This window comes from Neomonachus schauinslandi, chromosome 8, assembly GCF_002201575.2.
Source record: "Neomonachus schauinslandi chromosome 8, ASM220157v2, whole genome shotgun sequence".
NCBI lineage: Eukaryota > Metazoa > Chordata > Mammalia > Carnivora > Phocidae > Neomonachus > Neomonachus schauinslandi.
The window spans coordinates 83,202,008-83,224,661 of NC_058410.1; the positions used below are offsets into that span (position 1 = coordinate 83,202,008).

A 22,654-nucleotide genomic window follows, 5' to 3' on the forward strand; every position below is an offset into this window, starting at 1 on the left:
CGGCCTCCATTCTCTCCCATCCCCCGCTGGTCCTTCTCTATTTCAGTTATCCTCCAAGGTGTAGTCAGAATTATCTTTCTCAAACCAAATTTGATCGGGTCATTGTGCTACTTATCTAAGGAAGATTTTCTTTTGATTCCCATCACTTACAGCATAAAATCCAAACGACTTGACTAGAAAACTAGGTTCTTTTCAGTCTGGTTCCAACCTTCCTCTGAGCCTCTGTTCATGCACCTGACCCCCTGAAATCTAGCCAAACTGACCCAGACCTTTGTGATTCCAGGCCCAGCTCAAATGTCCCCACCTAGAGAAGCCTTCCCCAACTGGCCGTGGAGAATCCACTGCTTCCTCTGCTGTAACCAATTGTTCATTTTACACATTTCCATTATGCCATCATGTTTATGGGTCACCTAATCTCTAAGTCTACTTACTTTTGGTTCTCTCACTCACTTTTGCTTCCTTCTCTCAAGGTAAGCAACTGGATCTTTTAATTCAGAAAATGGCTTGGAATTTCACTTTCCATTAAAAACAGGAGAAGATAGGATAATCTAAATGAGGCAAGAGAGGAGGCTAGGGCATAAAGCCTAGAACATAACAGGTACTAAAGAAATGCTTGTTTAATGCATGGTTTAGCGCAAAACACATGTCGAAAGTGAAACATGAGTAACATTATTACAGAAGGTCTGAGGAGGGAGTGATAACTACGTCTTAGTTTGATTAGGACCAGCTGATCTAAAATGCCATCATAGGAAGCTGTTTGGGGACATCAGTCCCTATTCCTTTTGCCTCTAGACATCATTATTGAATGACTTAGTCATTACTAATTGACTTTTTAATTAAAATGTTATTGTTGAATAACTGACTAAGTCATTGCAGTAACTCTCTCTTGTTATATGATCCTATTCATTTTTAATGTTGGCTACGGACTCATTTTATACTATTATTCTGTAATGTTAATGATCAGCCTGCTTTGATATTAGGTAAAAGTACTTGCTTTAATAACATAAATCCTTGATTATCCCAGATTCAAAAGGGTAATTGAAACTCAGCAGAAAATGAAAATGAGTGGAAAAAAAAAAAAGAAGCAGAAGTTCGCACATAATCATTGTATTTTAGATTTTGAAACTTGGGTTCTACAGTACTTAATTATATTTGCCTTTACAGATCTTCCAAAGGAGTGAAAAATTGTTTTTGGAATTTCATACTGCTAAAACTAAAAGATTAATTGAAATCACAGTATTTTAATGTCTCCATGGAGACACTGATCTTATCTACTAATTATTAAAAAGCTTTGTACCAGTAGAAGAGAGTAAAATTTGGATCTAGTCATTCATTTAGCACAGTTAATAGTTTTATTTTGCACCTCTTTTCTTCCGGATATTGAGTACCTCTTTTGTCTCAGTCGCTGGTGAGAAAGTGGTGAACAAAACAACAAGGGCCACTCTTAACGGAGCTTGTATTCTGGTGACAAAACCCAATAATGAATAACAGTGACAAATAAGCAAGAAAATATCAAATAACGGGGCGCCTGGGTGGGTCAGATGGTTGAGTGTCTGACTCTTGGGTTGTTCCTCAGGTTACGATCACGATCTCAGGGTCGTGAGATAACGCCCGGCATGGGGCTCCCACTCAGTGCAGAGTCTGCTTGAGATTCTTCTCCCTTCCCTCGCCCTCCCACTCTGCTCCTCCCCCGGCTCGTGGTCTCTCTCTCTCTCTAAAATAAATAAATTAAAAAAAAATCTTAAAAAAAAGAAAAAATATATCAAATAATGGTAGATGCTATATAGAGTCAAAAAAAAAACCCAGGGATACACGTGGAGAATTACTGCCGGCTTCTTTAGATTGGATGGCCAGGACATTTAGTTTTCACACATTTATTGAACATCTCCTGCATGCTAGGCACTGTGGTACATATTAGGAAATAGAATGACTACTAACGTAGCGTCCCTCTTCTAATGTAGTTTTCAGTCTGCCAGAAATAAAATCTACTTTTGGAAATCAATGATCCTAGTGGAGCACGATGAACGCTGTTAAAGACCATTGGCTGCTATAGACCTTTCTCTCTGAGTTGTGCCGGACCCTGGAACACAGAGGAGGGGGACAAAACAACTCCTGGAGAGTCTGGGAAACTTCCAGAAAGAGGGGATATGAGTGGAGACTTGGAAATAAATAGGAATTACCAAGGTGGTAATAAGAAATGGGAGAACTGGGCTCTTCAAATGGAAGAAATACTATTTATATAAAGGTGCTGAGGCAGTATGCGTGGGCACTAGGAATGGCTGAGTCCGGCTGGAGTACGGTGTGCGCACACGGATGCGCACACGTACTGCTACCCGGTGGGTGCCCTCACCCGAAACCGCTGCAGGAAGAAGCCTAGACACGAAAGAAAGATCAGAGAAGCCCGTGTGTGTGGCAAGGTAAAGAACTGGGCCTTTTAATTCCAAAAATTATTCGGAACTTTAGTTTTATTATTTAAAAAAATTTTTTTAATTTACTTTTTAATTTTTAAAAGTAGGCTCTATACCTGATGTGGGGCTTTAAGTCACGACCCTGAGATCAAGGGTCGGGTGCTCCACCCACTGAGCCAGCCGGGTGCCCCTTTGCTTTAGTTTTAAAACAGGAAAGAGAGAATAATCCGAATATTACAGGTTTCGCATACTGAGAAGGCATTAACATACTTAGAGTTCAATAAAGTGAAAAATGAAGTTTACAACTGTTAAATTATCTTACATTTTAAATAAAATATTCTCAATTTGCTCTATTGTAACAGTGCTAAAATTTGTTTCTGTCTGCAGCACTATTATTTCTCTATCTAAACTCCATAAATGTTTCCTTTATTAAAATTTAGGCTAATTTAAAAAATTCATACTTTTGATGAATAGGTTTGTAAAGCTTAAAGCATCCTTTAACAGAGCTTACTAAAGGGGAAAGTAGAAAAGTTTGGATGAAGAGTACTTCAAGCCATCATCTGATACAGATTTTTATCCTTTTGATTTATTTGACCTAAGGATGACACCTCCGAACCCTGTGCCACTGATGACTTTCACTTGAAAAGCCCGTATTAGGGGCGCCTGGGTGGCTCAGTCAGTTAAGCGTCTGCCTTCGGCTCAGGTCATAGTCCCAGGGTCCTGGGATCGAGCCCCACATCGAGCCCCACATCGAGCCCCTCATGGAGCCCCGCATCGAGCCCCGCATCGGGCTCCCTGCTCCACGGGAAGCCTGCTTCTCCCTCTCCCACTCCCCCTGCTTGTGTTCCCTCTCTCGCGTCTCTCTGCCTCTCTCTGTCAAATAAATAAATAAAATCTTAAAAAAAAAAAAAGAAAAAAGAAAGAAAAGCCCATATTATCATGTAGAATGCAACCTATGTTTCCGAGCAGGCAGCGTGGATAAACTCATACCCACTTACGTCCTCGCTTTCCTGCCACAGTGCAATCAATGCATCGCCGAAAAGCCAGGTTTTGGGTAAGATTGCTCACTGAAAAGAACAGGGCTTATGATAAAGAATCAGGGCAAGCCAGTTTAAACCTATGGAACTTTGAAAAAAAGATCTAGCAAAAGCATCAATCCTAAGAAGACATTAGTGTCGTTAAAAAGATTCATCAAATTCTAACAAGGAGATGCTGCAGTCATCCTGGCCTTCACCCATACCGGTGTGGAGCTAGCTGGACAGAAGGGGACGTCTGGAAGGGCACACGTTATGGAGACAAGGGCCCCACATCACATGTCATAGGTAGAGAGGGCGGCAGAGGCTTTGCACAAAATGTGGTGATGCTAAAGATGGATAATTTCCTTTATCACCTTACATGTGTGTCTTTTGTATAGATTGGGGAAAACTGACATATAAGTGCTTCCAAGGGAGAGCAAGTGTCCAAATAAGTGTCCCAAATAAGGAGGATATGGGCAATATTGTACTTCTTCAGCATGGCTGCGTTTAGCTAGGCTGGTACGCTTTATGCTCAGCTGCTGTTATTTGGGAAAAATCATCTTTAACTTCCATGTTACATTGACATCATTACCCTATTTACAATTGCATATGAGGGGATTTGCATTATGGAAACGTGAGGAAAGAGAATAGACTGCATATGCCTAATACTCAAAATTCTCCACCTGATTTAACTAGAAAAATAATCTTAAAGAACCATCACAGACAAGGATGGGGGCCGTGTGAGTATCTCGGCGTACAGCTGGTGTGTGATGTGTGCAGTGCTCTGGCTCACAGCATACCTGGTAGGTGCTTGGTGAATATGGGATGAGTGAATAAATGAATGAATGAATCAAGAAGCAGCTCGAGATAAAAAAAAGAAAAAAAAATCCTTCCACCTGCAGAGTGGACTCAAGGCTCAACGTTTGTCCTCACAGCCTCCAGCCTCTGACCTCGCTGGATGTTTCTCATTTCTGAACCCCAGCCTAGAGCTCTCCAAATCTACAAACAGACAAGTTTCACATGGTCCACTTGCCTCCACCAGTCCCTGCCTGGCTACAGTGACCCTGAGCATGCAATTCTCTACTGCTGTGGATCACACAGAACCAGAAGGTGACTCAAGAAGGAGCTTGCTGGGGAGAAGAAGATGCGTCAGCCGATTGGGACAGAAAACCATCCAGATTCATGGATGTGTAAGCAATTCACAAGCTCTCCAGTCATTATTAGCATGAAGTCAGAGAGGCAGGGATGCTTGCCACCCCTTCACTTCTGCATAACGCCCTCGAATTCTGTTGGCGATTTCTCTTTCTTGTAAGAGGGCATTTGATGTTGAGCTGTTCTCGATTTCATCTGATTTAAAAAATAACATTGAGGAGAGTCGGTGGTGGGGAGTGAGAGAGAGAGAGGGAGTCCCTTCTGGCATCTGCATTCCCAGGGGTGGCTCCCTCACTTTCCTCACTGCTGGCCTCGCCCAAAGGTGGTTTGGGTCCGGGGTTTGCATTTCCTTGGGAAGGCTATTCTGCTGTGTTCTTCCAGGAGGAGAGCTTCCCAGATATTCCCACGGCGCTGCGATCTCGTGGCACTGAATCTCCCTGACGAGCGTGCAGCAAGCGGAGCCGCGGCCGGAGGGCCTGTCACACTCGCAGCCTCTTTCCTGTTCTCCATTTTCCAGGAACGTCTTGTGGATTCATTGTGATTTATAGCCCCTGAGGAAGCCAGGTCTGCAGCATTTTCACTGAATCCAGCCTGTAATGGTGTCTGTCAAGCTGCCATTTACAGCTTGGAAATTTCTTCTCTAATCTTTGCAGAAGCATGATTGTTTCTCACCTTAATTGTGGTCCCTGATGTTTGCCTGTGTGGGAAAGGGGACCCGCCCCACGGCTTCCAGATTTTGCCTTTGCACATCACCAACCCAATGTTCAAGATAGGGGTGCCATTCGTAGTAACCTATATTGGAAATAGTTTTTGATAATATTTGTGACTTCCATGAGAAATAGATGAAAGAGGTCTACTCTCTCATATGCATAGATCTTAAAGTGGGAATTAAAAAAAAATGACATATTAACCCATTTCTATTTCATCTCCTAATTTCACCATTTATTCTCTGTAAACCCATGGTTTCAAGGCTTTTAATTTTTTTCTAGACTCAGTCAGAGGTCATAGACAACAATATTCTTTAGGATATGCTTCTAGGGCAGGACGAAGTCTTGTTCATATTTGAGCCTCCAGTCCCTGGCACCGAGGCCAGAATGTAGAAAACATTTAATGTATATCTGAGTTAAAACTGCAGTGAATTAAGGGCCTGGGCCTAGAGAAATTAAGAGAGGGGGCAATCAGTATTCAGGGAAATATCTGGAAATCTATGGAGAGCAGACAGGATCTGAAATGAGGCAGGAGGCATACAATTTGGAGCTATGTAGCATTCGAGGGGCAGAATCTCTCAGTTCTGAGAAGAGCCCTCCCCAGAATTTCTGTGAGGCACCGACCAATTTATTCGGGATTTACAGTTTTGACAGAACCTCTAAACTATATCTCCTCTCCTAGGTTTACACTGTCTCTGTTTTTTTAGGGCTCCATCGTGTTTCATATGAATGACTTCATTTGCTGTCTAAATGGCTCCAATCCCATGACTCCCCTACTCCAGCGCTTTCAAAGGTCAGGTATTGTATCTTGTTTTAATGTTGGTGCCATATCCACGATCCTGTGAAATTTCAATATTAATGTCCAATTAAACAATTGGCCTTCTTCTCTCATAAAATGCTTATTGATAATTTGCACCAGGTACCATTATATTAAATGATGCTGAATTGGCTTTGGATCCTCTTTCTTTCTTTTTTTAAAGACTTTATTTATTTATCTGAGAGAGAGAGAGTCAGCAAGAGAGCACAAGCAAGGGGAGGAGCGAGGGACAGAGGGAGCGGGGAGGAGCAGGCTTCCCACTGAGCAGAGAGCCAGCGGTTGGGGGGGGCGGCGATCCCAGGACCCTGGGATCATGACCTGAGCCCAAGGCAGGCACTTAACTGGCTGAGCCACCCAGGCACCCCTGGATCCTCTTTCAAAGAAATTTATAGTCCCACCAGTGCCTCATTTTCCCTCACTCACCCCCCCCCCCCCCGGCTTAGTCTCCTTCAGCTGTTGCTGGTCTTCTTGTCCTTCCTTGGCTCAGTAGGTGCACTCCTGCCCAGGGCTCTTATCCTTGAAGGTCCATCTGCCTGGAATGTTCTTTCCCCAAATCTCTGCATGGCTTGTTGCTTCACTCCCCTGAAGTCTCTGCTACAATGCTACCCTTTCCAGTGGACTTCTCTAACCATACTATCTATTCCTCTTTTCTGCTTTACTTTTATTTATAACACTTAATATATTGATTTGCCGAATTGTTTACTGTCTATCTTCCCCATAAAAATGTGAGTTCCATGAGGACAGAGATTTTGCCTGTTTTGTTCATTGCTATCTCCTCAGGGCCCAATAGAATGCCTTGCTCGTATTGGGTGCTGCATAATTATTGTTAAATAAATAAATGAGGGAGGAGATACAATGTCAGGTAGCCTGTACTCAGGGAAATTAGAGGGAAGAAACAGTTTATTGGACTCAGCTTTGACCCAGGTTTCATATGGTGGACATTATTTAAGCCTGGAAGGGCAGTAAGGGTAGAGCATTCTTCTTTTTATTGCCAATCATCGTGCGCTCTGTTGTTTTCCAGCAACCCTCTGATGTTTATTATATCACCTTGTTTCTCTCTTTCTCTCTCAGTTGAATATACTTTTGTGGCGCTCAGAAGGACACAGGAGATCAGCATCAGCATGAACCTGATGGAGTGTGGTTCACTCAGAGCACTAAGGATGTCTGCGGCACTTCTTCTCAAGTCTGGAAACAAAATTGCACAGGGCAGCTCTCTGATAGACCGGTCACTTGGCCAGACACGAGGGCTCGCACCAGAAACATGTAAAGTTCTTTCCTTCCTGATTATAGATGGAGGCGTGGTCTTTTTCAGGCACAATTTCATTACCTTTAACTCGAACAAGTCTTTCCCCTGATATGTGAAACACTTTTCACAGGATAACTTACTATATTATTATCCCTCTGTTAAGATTCAGCGTAGGTGTTAAACTACTCCTGCTTTTTCTTTTCAGTCATCAGCAGATTGATGAGGATTGTTAGTCTCCATGAATCATTTTAAAGTTTATTTGCATTTTCCTTGATGAAAGACAAGCAAAGGAAAATAATTGCAGTTTTCAATGTTCATTGGGGTATTCTGAGAGCTTTCTGCAGTAAATTACAGGGATGTGATAAACATAAAGAAGCATCACTCATTCCTCATATCTGATTGCTTAATATCTCATACTCTGTCACTTCCATTACAAACATAAAATTTAATATCCTCAAATGGATTCTTATCCTTATACTCTGCTATCCTCTCTTACAATGTTTAATGCCAGAACTTTAAATGTAAAGACTTAATGTAATCTTCTACATCAAACCCATTTAATTTTATGCACAAACCCTTCTACTTTTCAGGGACAGGCAGATATGTTTGTGGCTGGTTACCCACCCCCCCTTTACTAATACTGACAGGTGGGAAATGGCCACATCTCTGATTCTTCAATACCATGTGAGATAATGGATGCTCATATAGCAATGAAAAAAAAACCCCACATACACCTATATTAGAGAAAGAAAACAAACATGTAACACAGATTAATTATGTAGTTATTAGCTTTTCAAGGGGACTCTTCACTTTACAAAAGGATTCACTACAGATTTTCTTTAAATAGCAAGCTCCATTAGTGCATTTAAGATATAATTAGATCCGTCTAAATTGGATTCGTACAATTTCAGGAACTGATTCATTGTGCAAAGAAACAGCAAACCCATGTTTGCTTCGCTACATGAAGCAAAACCAGCAAAACTAGCAAAACTAGCAAATATGCATATGCTCTGTTGAGAAGGTGCCAAACACCCAGATGTTTGGGAAAACCTGAATATTTGACCATGTGTTTGAGTATTCAACCAGATGCTTAGCACAATCCATTTGTGGTTTGGAGTCTTTTCTAACACAGCAGGAGCGTAGAGAAGCAAAAATACGGAAACATTCTCTATCTCGCTAAAATGATAATGGCATTCCTTTTATTGCTTGTGGGTGGGCAATTTTAGAAATAACCACCTTCGATGTAAGTGTGGCATATAACATATGTCACTTCCATTAATGGAGAGGTCATCTGTTTTCAATGGGTTGAACAATCTACATTTTAAGACCTAAAATGAACACTTTAAAACTAATGGGGAAGGCCAGATTATTCAATGGAGAGGAAATGCATTCTAAACAGCATTGTTCTTAAGAAGGTGGGACATGAAATGCTAAAACGTACAACCTCAGGCTAATGAAATCAAAAGAAACCAAAACAAAACTTTCCACAATAGTTTAACCTGGAAATAAAAGAGTTTCCTTTAACGTTGCTCACCTGAGCAATGGAAGCTAGGACTAGAAGGCACAACTTTATACTTGACTATTTACCCCAAAGATCAGGCTTTTGATTGTTTATAAAATAGTATTGAGAATTCTTGATACAAAGAACTTATAGTGGTCCCAACTGATACACCCATTTGTGGTAAATTAGTAAGTACACTTTGTATGAAAGAAAGAAACTTATTCTAAGTAAAAGGATTGTAGGCATCACTGGGCATATATGGAGCCCAAAGAAACCTTGAACCTTTGTGACTGACTGCTTCATTGAGCAGTGGCAAATGCACTTTGGTAGGACTTGTTAGTCTCGACTAACAGGCAGGAGAATTTGGGTTGCTGGATGCCGTGAAGACAGCCCAGGCTTTTCATCAGCCAGGCCTAGGTTGGAATCTTAGCTCGGTCTCATACCCAGTGCACGATCTCGCACAACCTAATTAGCCATTTGGTAAACGAGAGGACTAATACTTGAACTGAACATCTCTTATGGTTTGTCTTCATAAGAAATCAATGAGTCTGATAAATGAAAGGTACTTAAATAATGCTAGCGCCCTTTCAGTTTTGAGGAATTTACAAAACATAGGAAACGAACACCCGCTTTTAGTTGTCCTCGGCATTTGGGCACACGTTTTCATACTATGTTCTGGAGTTCATAAATTTTATCCCCAGAGGGAGGGCAGAGCAAGCCGTCCTGTCAGACCTGGTTTTCCCTGCCCAGGGCTCCGCCCGGCAGATGCCAGCACGTTTTCCTCAGATGCATTTACCAAACTACGACAATAAGAATCTGTTCATTAGTCACCAAAAATAAGTGGTTGTTACGAACACAGACCTCTCTCTGAACGTGTGCCATTGAGTCACTTTCAGTTAGATGAACACGTTTGTATAGAAAGCTGCCATAAAAAAAGAGATCTGCCACAATTAGCAGTGTTTGTGGTGAGAAAATTCTAGCAAAGATACTTGTTTTCTCTTAGAAAAGTGTGATATTTTCTCAGATGTAGCATTTTCAAATATTCCCCTGTTTACTGTCCTTATTAGGCTTCATTATATATGGAAGAACCAGTGATTATAATATTTGCCAACTTTCCCCGTGCTGAGCCCTGTTCGAAGCACTTGAACTTAGCTAATCCTCACAATTTTATGAAGTAGGCTGTGTTATTCTCCACTTTTAACAGATGAGAAAACGAAGACAGAAGAGTGGTTTCCCAAAGGCACACATATAAAAAAGTGGTAGAAGTGGAATTTGAACTCATCGTACCCAGCTCTAGAGTCTGGATCACGTTCTCAAGTCTGTGCCCCACTGTTTCTGTGGAGAGAAACAAGGGAACCTGGTGTATAGTATGAAATCCCAGGTCGCACAACTGAGAAGAATAAAACAGCAAATTCCCACAGAATTTGTGTGTATCTGATGAGGGAGCTGAAGGCAAGCTGAAGGCAGGCTGGGGACAAAGCAGAAGCTGACACCTCACAATGCCCCCCGCCCCCCCCCCCATGGGACATGTGCGACATTCCTCAGGCACTCCTGGTGCCCTGAAGCTAAGGAAAGGAAAAACAAATGGTTAATTTATAGACATCACAGTACGCAGGGCATGAGTCTTCCTCAGTTTACAAAAGTCTTAGCAATTTACAAGAACAAAAGCATTTCTATCAATAACCTATCTTCAGAAGGAAACGTAGTACAATTAAATTGTCCTTATAACCTGCAGCCCATTGACAGATACATGAAGCTGGCAGAGTTACGTTCCTCCAGGAAAGCTCCCAACTATCTTCATGTTAATGCCTTGCTAGAAGGAAAAACAACCTTAACTTGACAAAGGCAAGGCCTCTGGTATCTTAGGAGGCTTCTTTAGCATATGAAAGTTCTTTTGAAACCCCCCTTTTCCTTACCTCCCCCAACTCCTAAGTATATAATTAGCCACCCCTCACAACCCCGGAGCAGCAGCTCTTTCTGCCCACGGGTCCTGTCCCTGTGCTTTAAAAATCACCATTTTGCACCAAAGACGTCTCAAGAATTCTTCCTTGGTTGTGGGCTCCAGACTCTACCCCACCGAACCTCACCTATATTCCAAAACCCCAACATATCCATTTGGCTTGTAACCAAGGCAAGTAATTTACAAGTATCTAAGTAGCCCTGGGAGTGTGATTCTAGATGAGAATGACAAGGTCTCTTCCCTTGGGGTGAGGAAGGAGAGCTGAAGACTCCATGGGAACTCCAGGAGGTGGGCAAGACCAAGTCCGAAGCAATGGCCTGCCCCTAGTATGCTGGTTCTCTCAAGGAAACAGATGGAAGGTATGAGTGTCACAGGGGGCCTGGAAAGTTTGTCTAGGAGCCAGTTTGCCTGTTGTGTGCTCCCTGTCAGTGTGGGCGCCCGCTACTTGCACAGAAATGGAATTACAGTTAGAATATAGGGACATCTTTTAAAATGTAAAAAAAAAAACAAAAACACATGGGACAGGACTATGAAAAAATACATAATCTTGACGTATCATTTATATACAGTTCCTCTAAATTTATTTCTCTGGTGTTTTATTTGTGGCCAAAAGTGTACAAAAGTGACATTATTATAAATTTTTGCAAACATTTTAAAGGCCATTCATATTACTATTTGGATGGCAATTCTTTAGATATGCTTCATAAAATGTTCACTAAAAACATTGCTTGTCAGAATTGTGTTCTATGAATTCTGTTTGATTAGATATTCAGAAGACGGACTTTGAAATCAGATTAACTGTCTCAAACATACACATTAAAAGAATAACTAAGATTCCCTAAACCATTAAGATATCTCTTGTTTTTTTTCCAATATTCTACAGCTGACTGAACTTTTATGATACGCTATCTAATTATGAAAAAGAATTAAAATATGCATGCTTTTCCAATTTATTAATTGCTAAATAAGAAAATAAAAACAAAGCCTAGACTTGAATTTTTTTTTTTTTGTCTACATAAAGCATAATTTTTTTTTTCTTAGCATTTGCCTGGCTAGCTCAGTCAGGAGAGCATGAGACTTTTAAATAAAACATCCTTTTTGGCGAAACACTGATGAAGAAGAATAACATCAGGGAAATCTTAGACCTGCAACACAGCCTGCGTATTTCTAGGTAGGTTTTAAGAATACACTTTGGTTTAAAACATACACCTTGACCATTTATCCCCATAGCACAACAACAGGAGGATAAGCAAGCGCTCTTCTTATGGAAGCATAGCAACCTTTCTGAGAACGTGTATCTGCAGTAATCACTGTATTGCTCAAAACAAGGGCCTCATTTGCATAATGGGACTGGTTTCTACTTTGCTAAATCCAAAGGCATTCAAGACTAAGAGAGGAAAGAAGAGACACCAATGGCCAACAGGTACAGGAAAAGGTGCTCAGCATCACTGATCCCCGGCGAAATGCAAATCAAACCCACAGTGAGGTATCACCTCACACCTGTTAGAATGGCTAGTATAAAAAAGACAAGAGGTAACAAATGCTGGGGAGGTTGGGGAGAAAAGGGAACCACTGGGTACTGTTGATGGGAAAGCAAACTGGTACAGCCACTGTGGAAAACAGTATGGAGGTTCCTGAAAAAAATTAAAAATAGAACTACCCTAGGATCCAGCAATCTCACTTGTGGGTATGTATCTGAAGGAAGTAGAATCACCGTATACATACACACAATGAATATTATTCAGCCATAAAAAGAAGGAAATCTTGCCATTTGTGACAACATGGATGGACCTTGAGGGCCTTAGGCTTAGTGAGATAAGTCAGACAGAGAAAGACAAATACTGCATGGTCTCATATGTAAAATCTAAAAAACAAAAAACCCTGAACTCATAGAAACAGAGTAGACTGATGGTTGCGGGGAGGGTGTGGGGTGGGGGTGGGGTAAGGGTGAAGGTGGTCAGAGGATGCAAGCTCGAAGTTATAAGACAAACCAGTTCCGAGGATCTAACATACAGCATCGTGACTATAGTTAGAGATAGTGTAGTGTATACTTGAAAATTACTAAGAGAGTATGTCTTAGAAATTCTTACCACACACACACAAAACGGTAACTATGTGAGACAATCAATCATTTTGCATATATACATATATAACGTCATCAAATGATACACCTTAAACTTACACAATGTTATATGTCAATTATATCTCAATAAAGTTGGCAAACAACAAAAAAACCCAGCTGAGGGATATGTGACAACATCTACATTATCTACTCAAATGCACCCTAGTTATAAACTGTAATGAACTGTTCACTGCTCAAAAAGTTTTAAAAATCAAGATATGAATCAGCCTTGGGCTTTTTAATAACATATTTAGAAACTCATTAGTAATGTCTATTTAGACTATTTAGAAACTCGTTAGCAATGGAGGAATTTATATTTCAGAGATTTGAAGGATGTAAACCTAACATTTTGAATTCTTGACCTGGTCATGAAAAATTCCTTTTTATGGGATTCTTAATGCTTGATTCATTCATAATAGATATCACTGGTCTTGCAGTAGATCCAGTTTCTCATGTTTCCGAGTCTAGAAGTCAGATTTACTTTTTCAATCAAAAATTCCCAGTTGTAATTCTGTGTATGAACCCAAAAGCCAGCTGTGCCTTAGACCCTGGGCTCAAGGTCATTTGTTGTTACCAAAGGGGTACATGAGGCTAAAAGCCCACTTGCTACCCAAATGGAAACCTCATAAATGAAACAAATTCCCAGTGTGCTTTTTGGTCTGTTTTCTACGCTGGGTTTCAAAATAGTAACCTTAACATTAACAATATACCGCTGAGCACAATTTGTATGGAAACAAATTGGGATAGATTTGTTCCAGGCTCAGAAGTGATTTCTCCCTGATGTAGGACAGAGACTTGATGAAGTCTTAGTAACTTCAAGCACAAACTAGCCATCTGAAAGCATAGGTAGGAAGAACAGCTGCTCTCAGCTCAGGTTACATGAGTTGAGATCTTTCAGTTTCACCTTCAAGGTAAGAATACTTTTCTTATATTAAATGCTTATTGCTGTACATAACCAACATCTCTTTATTAGGGCACAGAAGCCAGCTTCCCCCCATACCCTTTCTCTCTCCTCCTCTGTAGTCCACCAGGTTTTACAGAAGCGAATCGTTTCAACTTATGGTACATTCAGACAGTTCTGAGACTGTCAAGTCTGATGTTTTTGCACTAAGTGAGTGGATCAAAAATGGATATAAATGAACCAAACTTTCAATCAGATGGGATCTGAGTATACAGTGATATAGTTTAGTTGTAATAGAAAGTAAAAGAGCTTAAAAGGCCCAGAATAATTCAGACTAAAATATCTTGGGGTCTTTTTCCATTTTGAAATGAATTGAGCAATTCTGTGTGGTTGAGGATTGACAGCATAATGGAAACAGAGCTAACTGCAGAATTTCTTACCAGGCAGGTAACTGCATTAGCAGCAAAACTCATAAAGTAGTCTGTTGGTTGAAAAGAGCATGAAGGAGCCTTCTGTTTTCTTATGAGGTGCTATATTCTCGTAGTTCTGGGCTAATTACACTGACCTACTGCCAAATTGCAGTTATTGGAAAATGCTCTCTATTCTGTGACTTTGAGCAATATTATGAGAGACCTCATGGATATTGATTCTTATAATTTGTTTATTACCATAGATAAACATAAGTAAAACTGCTTCCAAGTCCTGCCTTCTATTTTTGATGTAACTATAACATAAGATATTGCTATGTAATAGTAACACTGAATATCTGTATATATTTCTGAGGATTGACTAAACGTTAAAATGGCAGGCCAATATTTCAGTGATCTTTGAGAGTTTTATACTTCACAGCAACTCTCTTCTTTTCTAGATAGAACTTTTTGTGGGATACAATGCATAGCATAAATGTTATAGACAGTTCTTATACAAACTTTATGTACATTTTTGCTCATATGTATCACTTACCAGAATCAAGAGGCAACTTGAGGCCAATTTTGTGTGCTCAGGGATGGTGGAAAACACTGACAAAATCAAGCAACCAAAGACAAGGAGAAAACTGTAAAACAACAACAAAAGAGAGAAATCTGATAAGAACCTTGCCTTATCATGACAGACTTCATTTCTTGTTTCTATAGTTTAAAGCACCAGACCCATTTGAATTGGCACTGATTAAATCATAAAAGCCTCGAAAGGGACTAGCCATTTTGAATATCAAAATATAATATGGGGGCGTCTGGGTAGCTCAGTCGGTTAATCATCCGACTCTTGATTTCAGCTCAGGTCTTGATCTCAGGGTCCTGAGATCGAGCCCTGTGTTGGGCTCTGCCCTGGGCCCAGAGCCCGCTTAAAATTCTCTCTCTCCCTCTCCCTCTGCCCACCCCCCCCTTCCTCTCTCTCTCTCTCTCTATGTGTAAATACAATGTATTGTGCACATGGAGTTCCTTTACAACTTCATCGATGAAGAGAATGTTGTGTCTGTGTTGCCTGCCATATTTAAACGTCTGCATTTGAGAATGTGTGAACTTTCCATAAATCCTCTCACAAGAGGGGAGAAAGGCCCCGAAAGTGGGTTCTTGCTTTCCTACCCTGGGAGCACATGCCACAGCTGTTCTCTTATCAAAGAAGCAGAATCCACCTCACATTCGGCAGTGCTGGTGACCCATCAAATGTTCTAAGTGGCTGTTACTAAGCCACTGGCTCATTTTCACAGTCTAATTTTGCTCATGGATACTTGCTTGTCATTCCTTTATAATAATAAGAACAGAAAAGGAAGGGAACGATTTCTTCTGCTCCCCATGTACTTTCCGTTTCCCAGCAAACTGCTAAAAGAGATGACCCCTCAGCTCTGTCTATTCATACCATAGTGCTAGGGAGCAGAAGTGAGGAGCAGAATTTTCTACCAATCTACAGACAGTTTTATTCCCCAAATTATGGTACTCTCAGGATCTGGGAGTGCGGAGCTGAGTTCCCAAGGAAAATGTCTAATAAAAAGAGAAGGCTGTGTTTTAGGTTGAAGTTACTTATCCTAAAATGCAAGATTAAAAAACAAACAAACAGTGGCACCTGGGTGGCTCAGTCGGTTAAGCGACGGACTATTGGTATTGGCTCAGGTCGTGATCTCAGGATCTTAGGGTCATGGGATTGAGCCCCACATCGGGCTCCGTTCTCAGCACAGAGTCTGTTTGTTCCTCTCCCTCTGCTCCTCCCCCAAGCCCCCACTCATGCACTCTCACTCTTTCAAATAAATAAATAAAACCTTAAAAAAAACAACCAATACCTGAGCTCTAGGACATACTTTTTACTTTTACGTATTTCCGGGAAGCTCATACAGTAATCTCCCCTAAAATATCAGTTTCCACATTCATTTGTATGGCGCTGGAGTTAGTCTCTGCCTCCTTAGGCTTGCCCTGACACGTCATCCAAGTCTTTCTACCGCACTTGACTGGGAGCTCCCAAGGACCTATAGCCAGGGATTGGTAAATTATGGCCTAGGGAACAAACCTGGCCCCTAAAGCCTGTTTTTGTAAATAAAGTTTTATTGTCACATAGCTACACCCATTTGCTTACATCTTGTCTATGGCCGCTTTCATGCTACAGCTGCAGAACTAAATAGTCGTGGCAGAACAATATGGCACACAAGACTAAAATATGTACTCACTGACCCTTTTAGAGGAGAAGTTTGTGGACCCTTAACCAATACCATGTACTCCTTATTTCTTTATATCTATTCCAACACAGAACCAAGTGGAAGTTCATAATTGCTTATGTTCTATATGTTGATAATAATTACTAACATGGACATGGTGCTAAGCACTTTCATATGCATTATCCATGTTATCCTCACAAATTTATGGAGTAGAAATATGATTATTCCCATTTTACAGATATGAAAACTGAGAATTAAGACCATTTTATAACTCATCCAAGGCTGTGTAGCAGAAAGAGGGTTTAGCACTGTTTGCCCTTGAGCTGCTGCCCAGTGTTGCTGAATGAACTGAATAGATGAGAATGGCAGTAACATTGTTGATTCTGCAAGACCTTTGGGGATACTTCTCTATCTCTTCAAACTGAGAGGGAAGTAATTATCATTTCAAATAGACGAAGTCTCCAAGGAAAAGGAGTCTACAAGTGAAAAAAATCTAGAATACGTCGTTAATAACTGCTCACTATACTTTTGACTCATGCATCTAACAATTCAGGATACTGTGGATTATACTTTGAGTTGGCCTTAATGGAATGGAAATTGTAAGCCGGAAATGGAATTCCAGTGCACCTACAAAGCCCCAAACTACTAATGAGAAAATGAAATTCAGGGATCACTCAGATAGTTAGGAGGATGATGTGGCATCAGGTAAAGACGGCCACAGACGTTTCCCCTCTTTGTGAGTAGCTGTTATCTAGGTATGCTCTCCTTTTCCAGGCTTACCAGAAACCATTAGGAAAAGCAAGCAGGGCATTACTTAATGACTAAGACATCTTCTTCCTCCAAGAGCATCCCAGTGGTATGTTCATGGTCTCTATGTTTGTGTTTAAAACAGGACTATAATAATCATGAGTCCTTTTGCTAGTTCCTTCTTCACTAATATTTGGGTGTTGCTTAAATTTTTTCCTTCATGTCACTACTTTGCCCCTTTTCTTTCTTGAAATTTTACACTGTTTTCTAACAAGAGTAGTTTCTGTACTAGAATTCTGTTACGTCCATACAGGGCCATCTGAAGACAGCAAGCCAAAGGCCTCCATTGTTCAGGCTGCCCAAAGGGCTATGCATAGACAAATACATTCATTAATTCACTAATTCCTCCTTTCCTCAACCACTCATCCATTTAGCCAATCAGCAAATACTGATTAAGTATATAATACTGGGCTGAGTCATTTTTTTGCCTTGACAGAGTTTAGGGTCTATTGAGGTATACAGAGTAGTCAACAGAAAATTAAATAAATATGAAATTTATTAAATTATTTTAATTTATATTAATTCAGTTTAAATAAAATAATATTAAGTAAATAAACATTGAACAAGAGTAAACAGAAAATTAAGATTCTGAGTGATGATTGCAAAGATTGGGAAAATACAGGGGATGACAGGAGTATATAGGAGAGAAGGGGTTAGGCAGGACTGCTCACTCCCGTTGAGGAGTCGAGTGCAAAGTAAAAATGCGGGCCCTTGTTGAAAAACTGTGAAGAGGCACCTGGGTGGCTCAATTGGTTAAGCATGTGACACACTGGTTTCAGCTCAGGTCATGATCTCAGGGTTGTGAGAGCAAACCCTGCATCGGGCTCTGCCCTCAGTGTGGATCTGCCTGGAATTCTCTCCCTCTGCTTCCCCCGTGCTCCTCCCCTCGCTCATGCATGCTCTCTCTCAAATAAAAAAAATCTTAAAAAAAGAACTATTAAGAATTTTAAGATGGTGACAGCAAAGTATGGCACCAATTGTGGCACCCTTGTAGGTGTTGGGCTTTGTGGGAGCGCACAGGTTGCACGCCTGTGAAGCCAGACTTGGGGTTAGGAAGACTTCCTGGAGAAAGCGATGGTCAGACTGAGCCCTGAAGGCCCAGCAGGAGTTAGCGAGATGGTTTGAATGGCTGGGGAGAAGGAGCGTTCTGGTCCATGAGACCGTGTGGGTGAAGGTCAGAAGCAAGCACAGCATCACTAAAATTACCAATTAATAAATTAGCGTTAGTGAACACCTGCTTATCCTTCAGCGGTACATGAAAAGTGTAAGGCAGGTCATCCCGGTAAATTCATTATTTTGCGTAGGAATCATTTCAGTTCAATTGAAAACATGTACTGAGTACCCATTGTGAAAAAACAGTGTACCAAACACTACTGAGGTACAAGGGATACATTAAAGCGTCTGTATTTTTAAGGAATAAAAAAATCTAATACAGCTGGAGTTTAAATAAAAACAAAGAAATCTAACGTGGTTGGTAAGATGAACACACAGTAGTGCCCCCTTAGCTGTGGTTTTGCTTTTTGTGGTTTCAGTTACCAGTGGTCAGCCGTAGTACAGAAGCAGATGAGCCTACTTCTGACAGGTCAGTAGGACCCTGGGGCTACGTCGCAATGCCTATGTCATTCACCTCACTTTACCTCATCATGTAGTCATTTTATCATCTTACGTCATCACAAGAAGGAGAAGGGTGAGTACAGTACAATAAGGTATTTTGAGAGAGGGAAAGACCACATTCACATAACTTCTATTACAGAATATTGTTACAACTGTTCTATTTTATTATTATTTATTGTTGTTAATCTCTTACTGTGCCTAATTTATACCTTAATCTTTATCATGGGTATGTATGCATAGGAAAAAAACAGTGTATATAGGGTTTGGTACTATCCATGGTTTCAGGCATCCACAGTGGGTCTTAGAACATGTCCCCTGCAGATAAGGCGGGACTACTGTGCTGGATCATAATGAAGGGTAGAGGCTGATAAATGCTAAGAAAAATGTTATAGAGGCTGAAAGTGGGAGGGGGCTCTTCTACTCAGTTGGGGATGGTGGAAGCACATCAGCAAAGTCCTCATAAATTGGTGATGCTTGAGATTGTCTTTGAAGGAAGGGTAGGCTTGCAACAAGAGAACTTTCTGGAGAAACACATTCTAGAAGGAGAGTATATGAGAAAGGTAATAGGCAAAAAAATAAATGAAGTAAAATATCTGTTCCTTGTTTCATGAACAAAAAGTTATCAAGTTTATAGCACAGGGTGAGACAGGTGCTGAATTGGGAGTCTGGGCCATGATGTGGAGAGGCTTGTATGGCAGGATCTGTCTTAAGTTCCCTAGATAAAGGGGAGCCATTGAAGATTTTTTTTTTTAAAGATTTTATTTATTCACTTGACAGAGAGAGACACAGCGAGAGAGGGAACACAAGCAGGGGGAGCGGGAGAGGGAGAAGCAGGCTTCCCGCCGAGCAGGGAGTCCGATGCGAGACTCGATCCCAGGACCCTGGGATCATGACCTGAGCTGAAGGCAGTCGCTTAACCAACTGAGCCACCCAGGCACTCCCCACTGAAGATGTTTGAACAGGGAACTATCATCAGAGTTGCCCTCCGGGAAAATCAAATTGGCAGCAGTGTGTGTTAGTTGAGAAGCAGGGGCAAGAGTAATGGTGATGCAGGTTAGGTTGTAAACTAACTGGTGGAAATGAGAACAGAATAGAGAGGGATACTTGAGGGAAGCTGTAAACACAGGAGCTCTCTGACTTGGAGAGTTAAGAAATTGGGCGGCAGAGTTTAGGAAGGGGTGTGGGGGCTGAAAGGTCTGAGGTTTCCATGCATAGTTACTGCGATGCTCCTCAGAAGTCAGGAGGAGAAAAGTCAGGAACGTCAGGAGAAAAAATTAATTTTGAGAAGATGATAAATCCAATTTTAGACATCCACATGGAATTCTGGGTCCAAATCTTGGGCACAAAGTCTGTTTAAAGAGATGGAAGTACTTTTTTCCTAGAGGAAGTGAATGTACAGAACATGTCATTCTGAGGAAAGTGCAGACCAAGCATATAAGGTTTAGGTAAATAAGCACAAAGGATATTTGGGGGACATTTCCTGATCTTGGAGAATGACATCATGGGGAACAATGAATACATTCTGCTATGAACTGGCTTTCAGTAGCATTGCCAGAGAAAGGCTCCCTGGCTGGAGAAAGCCCTGAACTGACAGAATGGTGCCTCTGAGGTGACAGTGTTGAGACATTGGGCTCACTGGCAGTGACATGGTACACCACCAGGGCTGAGTGTGGTTCTGCTGATGTCACTGCTTTTGAGGTTCCCACACACATGTACCTGGCAGCTGACCACTACCCACTCCACCTCTCTACTGATTGAATAAAAGTGGGAGCAGTGGCAAGAAACATTTGATATGGGGTGCCTGGGTGACTCAGTAGTTAAGCGTCTGCCTTCGGCTCAGGTCATGATCCCAGGATCCTGGGATGGAGCCCCGCATCGGGCTCCCTGCTCAGCAGAGAGTGTGCGTCTCCCTCCCCTTCCCCTGCTCCTTCTCTCTCTCTCTCACTCACTCTCTCTCTCAAATAAATAAATCAAAAAGAGTCATTAGATACAGAGTGTCTTAATCTAGGGTCCATTGACCTCCAAGGGGTCTATGGACAGAATTTAGGGGGGCTGTGAGCATGGATGGGAAAAAAATGACCTCTTTGTCACTAACCATGGCAACAAACCATGGTGGTATTAGCAGTACTTGTGACTTTGTTACTCAAAGAAATCACAGATATTGTCATATCCCATTTTACAGTTGTAGATGAAACCATAATTGTTTCGTCTTGCATACTTATTTTGTTCATCACTATTTCATGATTATTTATGGTAGTTACTAGTCCCACTTCTGGGTTTTTTTAAAAAAAGTATTAATAAAGAAGCATAGGTATTACTGTATCAGAAACTTGTTCAAAATTTTAATAACAGCATCACCATATAATTTTTTTCTTTTGTAACCACATGTATTTTATACATTTAAAAACTTTATTCTGAGGAATGGCTCACAGGCTTCACCAGACTGCTGACGGGTCCATGGCACAAATGAAAAATTAGGTGCCTGTGGTGGGGATGGGGAGATTAGGAAGGTAGGGGCTGGGAGCTGGAAAATGGCCCATTTTGACATGAGTCACCAACTTAGGGAAGTTTTAAGATCAGTTCCAAAAAATACGGACATTTTTCTTTTATATATTAATCCTGAAATATGGTAAGATCCATATCCCTTCAAAATTATTTTGCAATCATAATTGGCCTTTATTTTGCCTAAAGCAATCATTTGTATTTTGTTTCTGAGGAAATTATCTTTGATGAAGACCTCTGTCTAAAACTTCTCTAGGAGGCAAAGATTATTGCATGAAGAGGACATTTATGATACAAAAATATTACCAGGTCAAAGACCTCTATGTTCATTCAAGGAAATTACCATCAACTTTTCTTGCGGGTTAATGAAGAATCAATTTGTCAGATTTAATTTGGTAAAAAAAAAAAAAAAAAAAGCTTTACTTGGAAATACCATGGGTGCTTGTGGAACAGATGATGTCTAGCTTCCAAAGCTCGTGCTTCAAGCATGGGTTTGTTTAGCAAGAATTAAAACGATGTGAAAATAAGGCATTCAGAAAAGCTCTGCTGAGGCTTTGCCAAAGGAACCATGGCAAGTTACACAATGTCATTCACCCAAACACACAACCTCCAGCCACTCACAAGCAATTATGAATAATGCAATGAAGACAGGAGAAACGGAGCTGCTGTTTAAAGTAGACATCTCAATGAATTTAGCTCAACGAGGAGGCCAATTAGCAACATGGGCTTTGCAGATTGAAACAACCACACATTTCTACCTAGAAGGTGTTCTCTGCAAGTATTTTGGCGGACTATAAGCTTTCCATAGTATAACTGTCCATTTGAGTCAACTATGAAGAAAGCATTGGGGGAGGGGAGATCTGAAATGCTTGAAATGGAATGGAATCGTGGGATTAAAATAAAGAATGCTAACAGGAAGTAGATATAGAGAGGTTCAAGAAAACAATTCTTCAGAAATATCTTCTGAAGGAAATTCGGTCCAGCCTCTGACTTTTCATAAATTTTTAAGTATTGCTTTGATAAAGTGTATGTTTCAGTATGTTTGATGGAAGGCTTCATGAGTGCATCATGAATTGGGATGACTGGAGTTTGCATACTGGCATTAGTGACCAAAGATGACCCACTGGCTGACATGGCCTTTGCCTGGAGGACATGCTGCCTAGTGAAATCAGAGTCTCGTTATCAGAGGAATGGCTGGAGCCCACTTTTTTCTTCTAGCCTCCTAAATTTACCCTTCTTTCTAAACTTGGCATTTTG

General features: G+C 41.0%; 1 protein-coding gene across 5 annotated transcripts in view; it reads right to left on the bottom strand.

The window, feature by feature from the left end:
• KCNQ5 (potassium voltage-gated channel subfamily Q member 5) overlaps positions 1 to 22,654 on the bottom strand; it is a 502,673-nt gene that overhangs the window by 149,512 nt on the left and 330,507 nt on the right. For all 5 annotated transcript variants that reach the window (XM_021693115.1, XM_021693113.1, XM_021693116.1 and 2 more), the window contains exon 2: positions 14,794 to 14,884. In XM_021693115.1, coding sequence (XP_021548790.1) covers positions 14,794 to 14,884 — 91 coding nt within the window. The remainder of the gene's footprint in view (positions 1 to 14,793; positions 14,885 to 22,654) is intronic.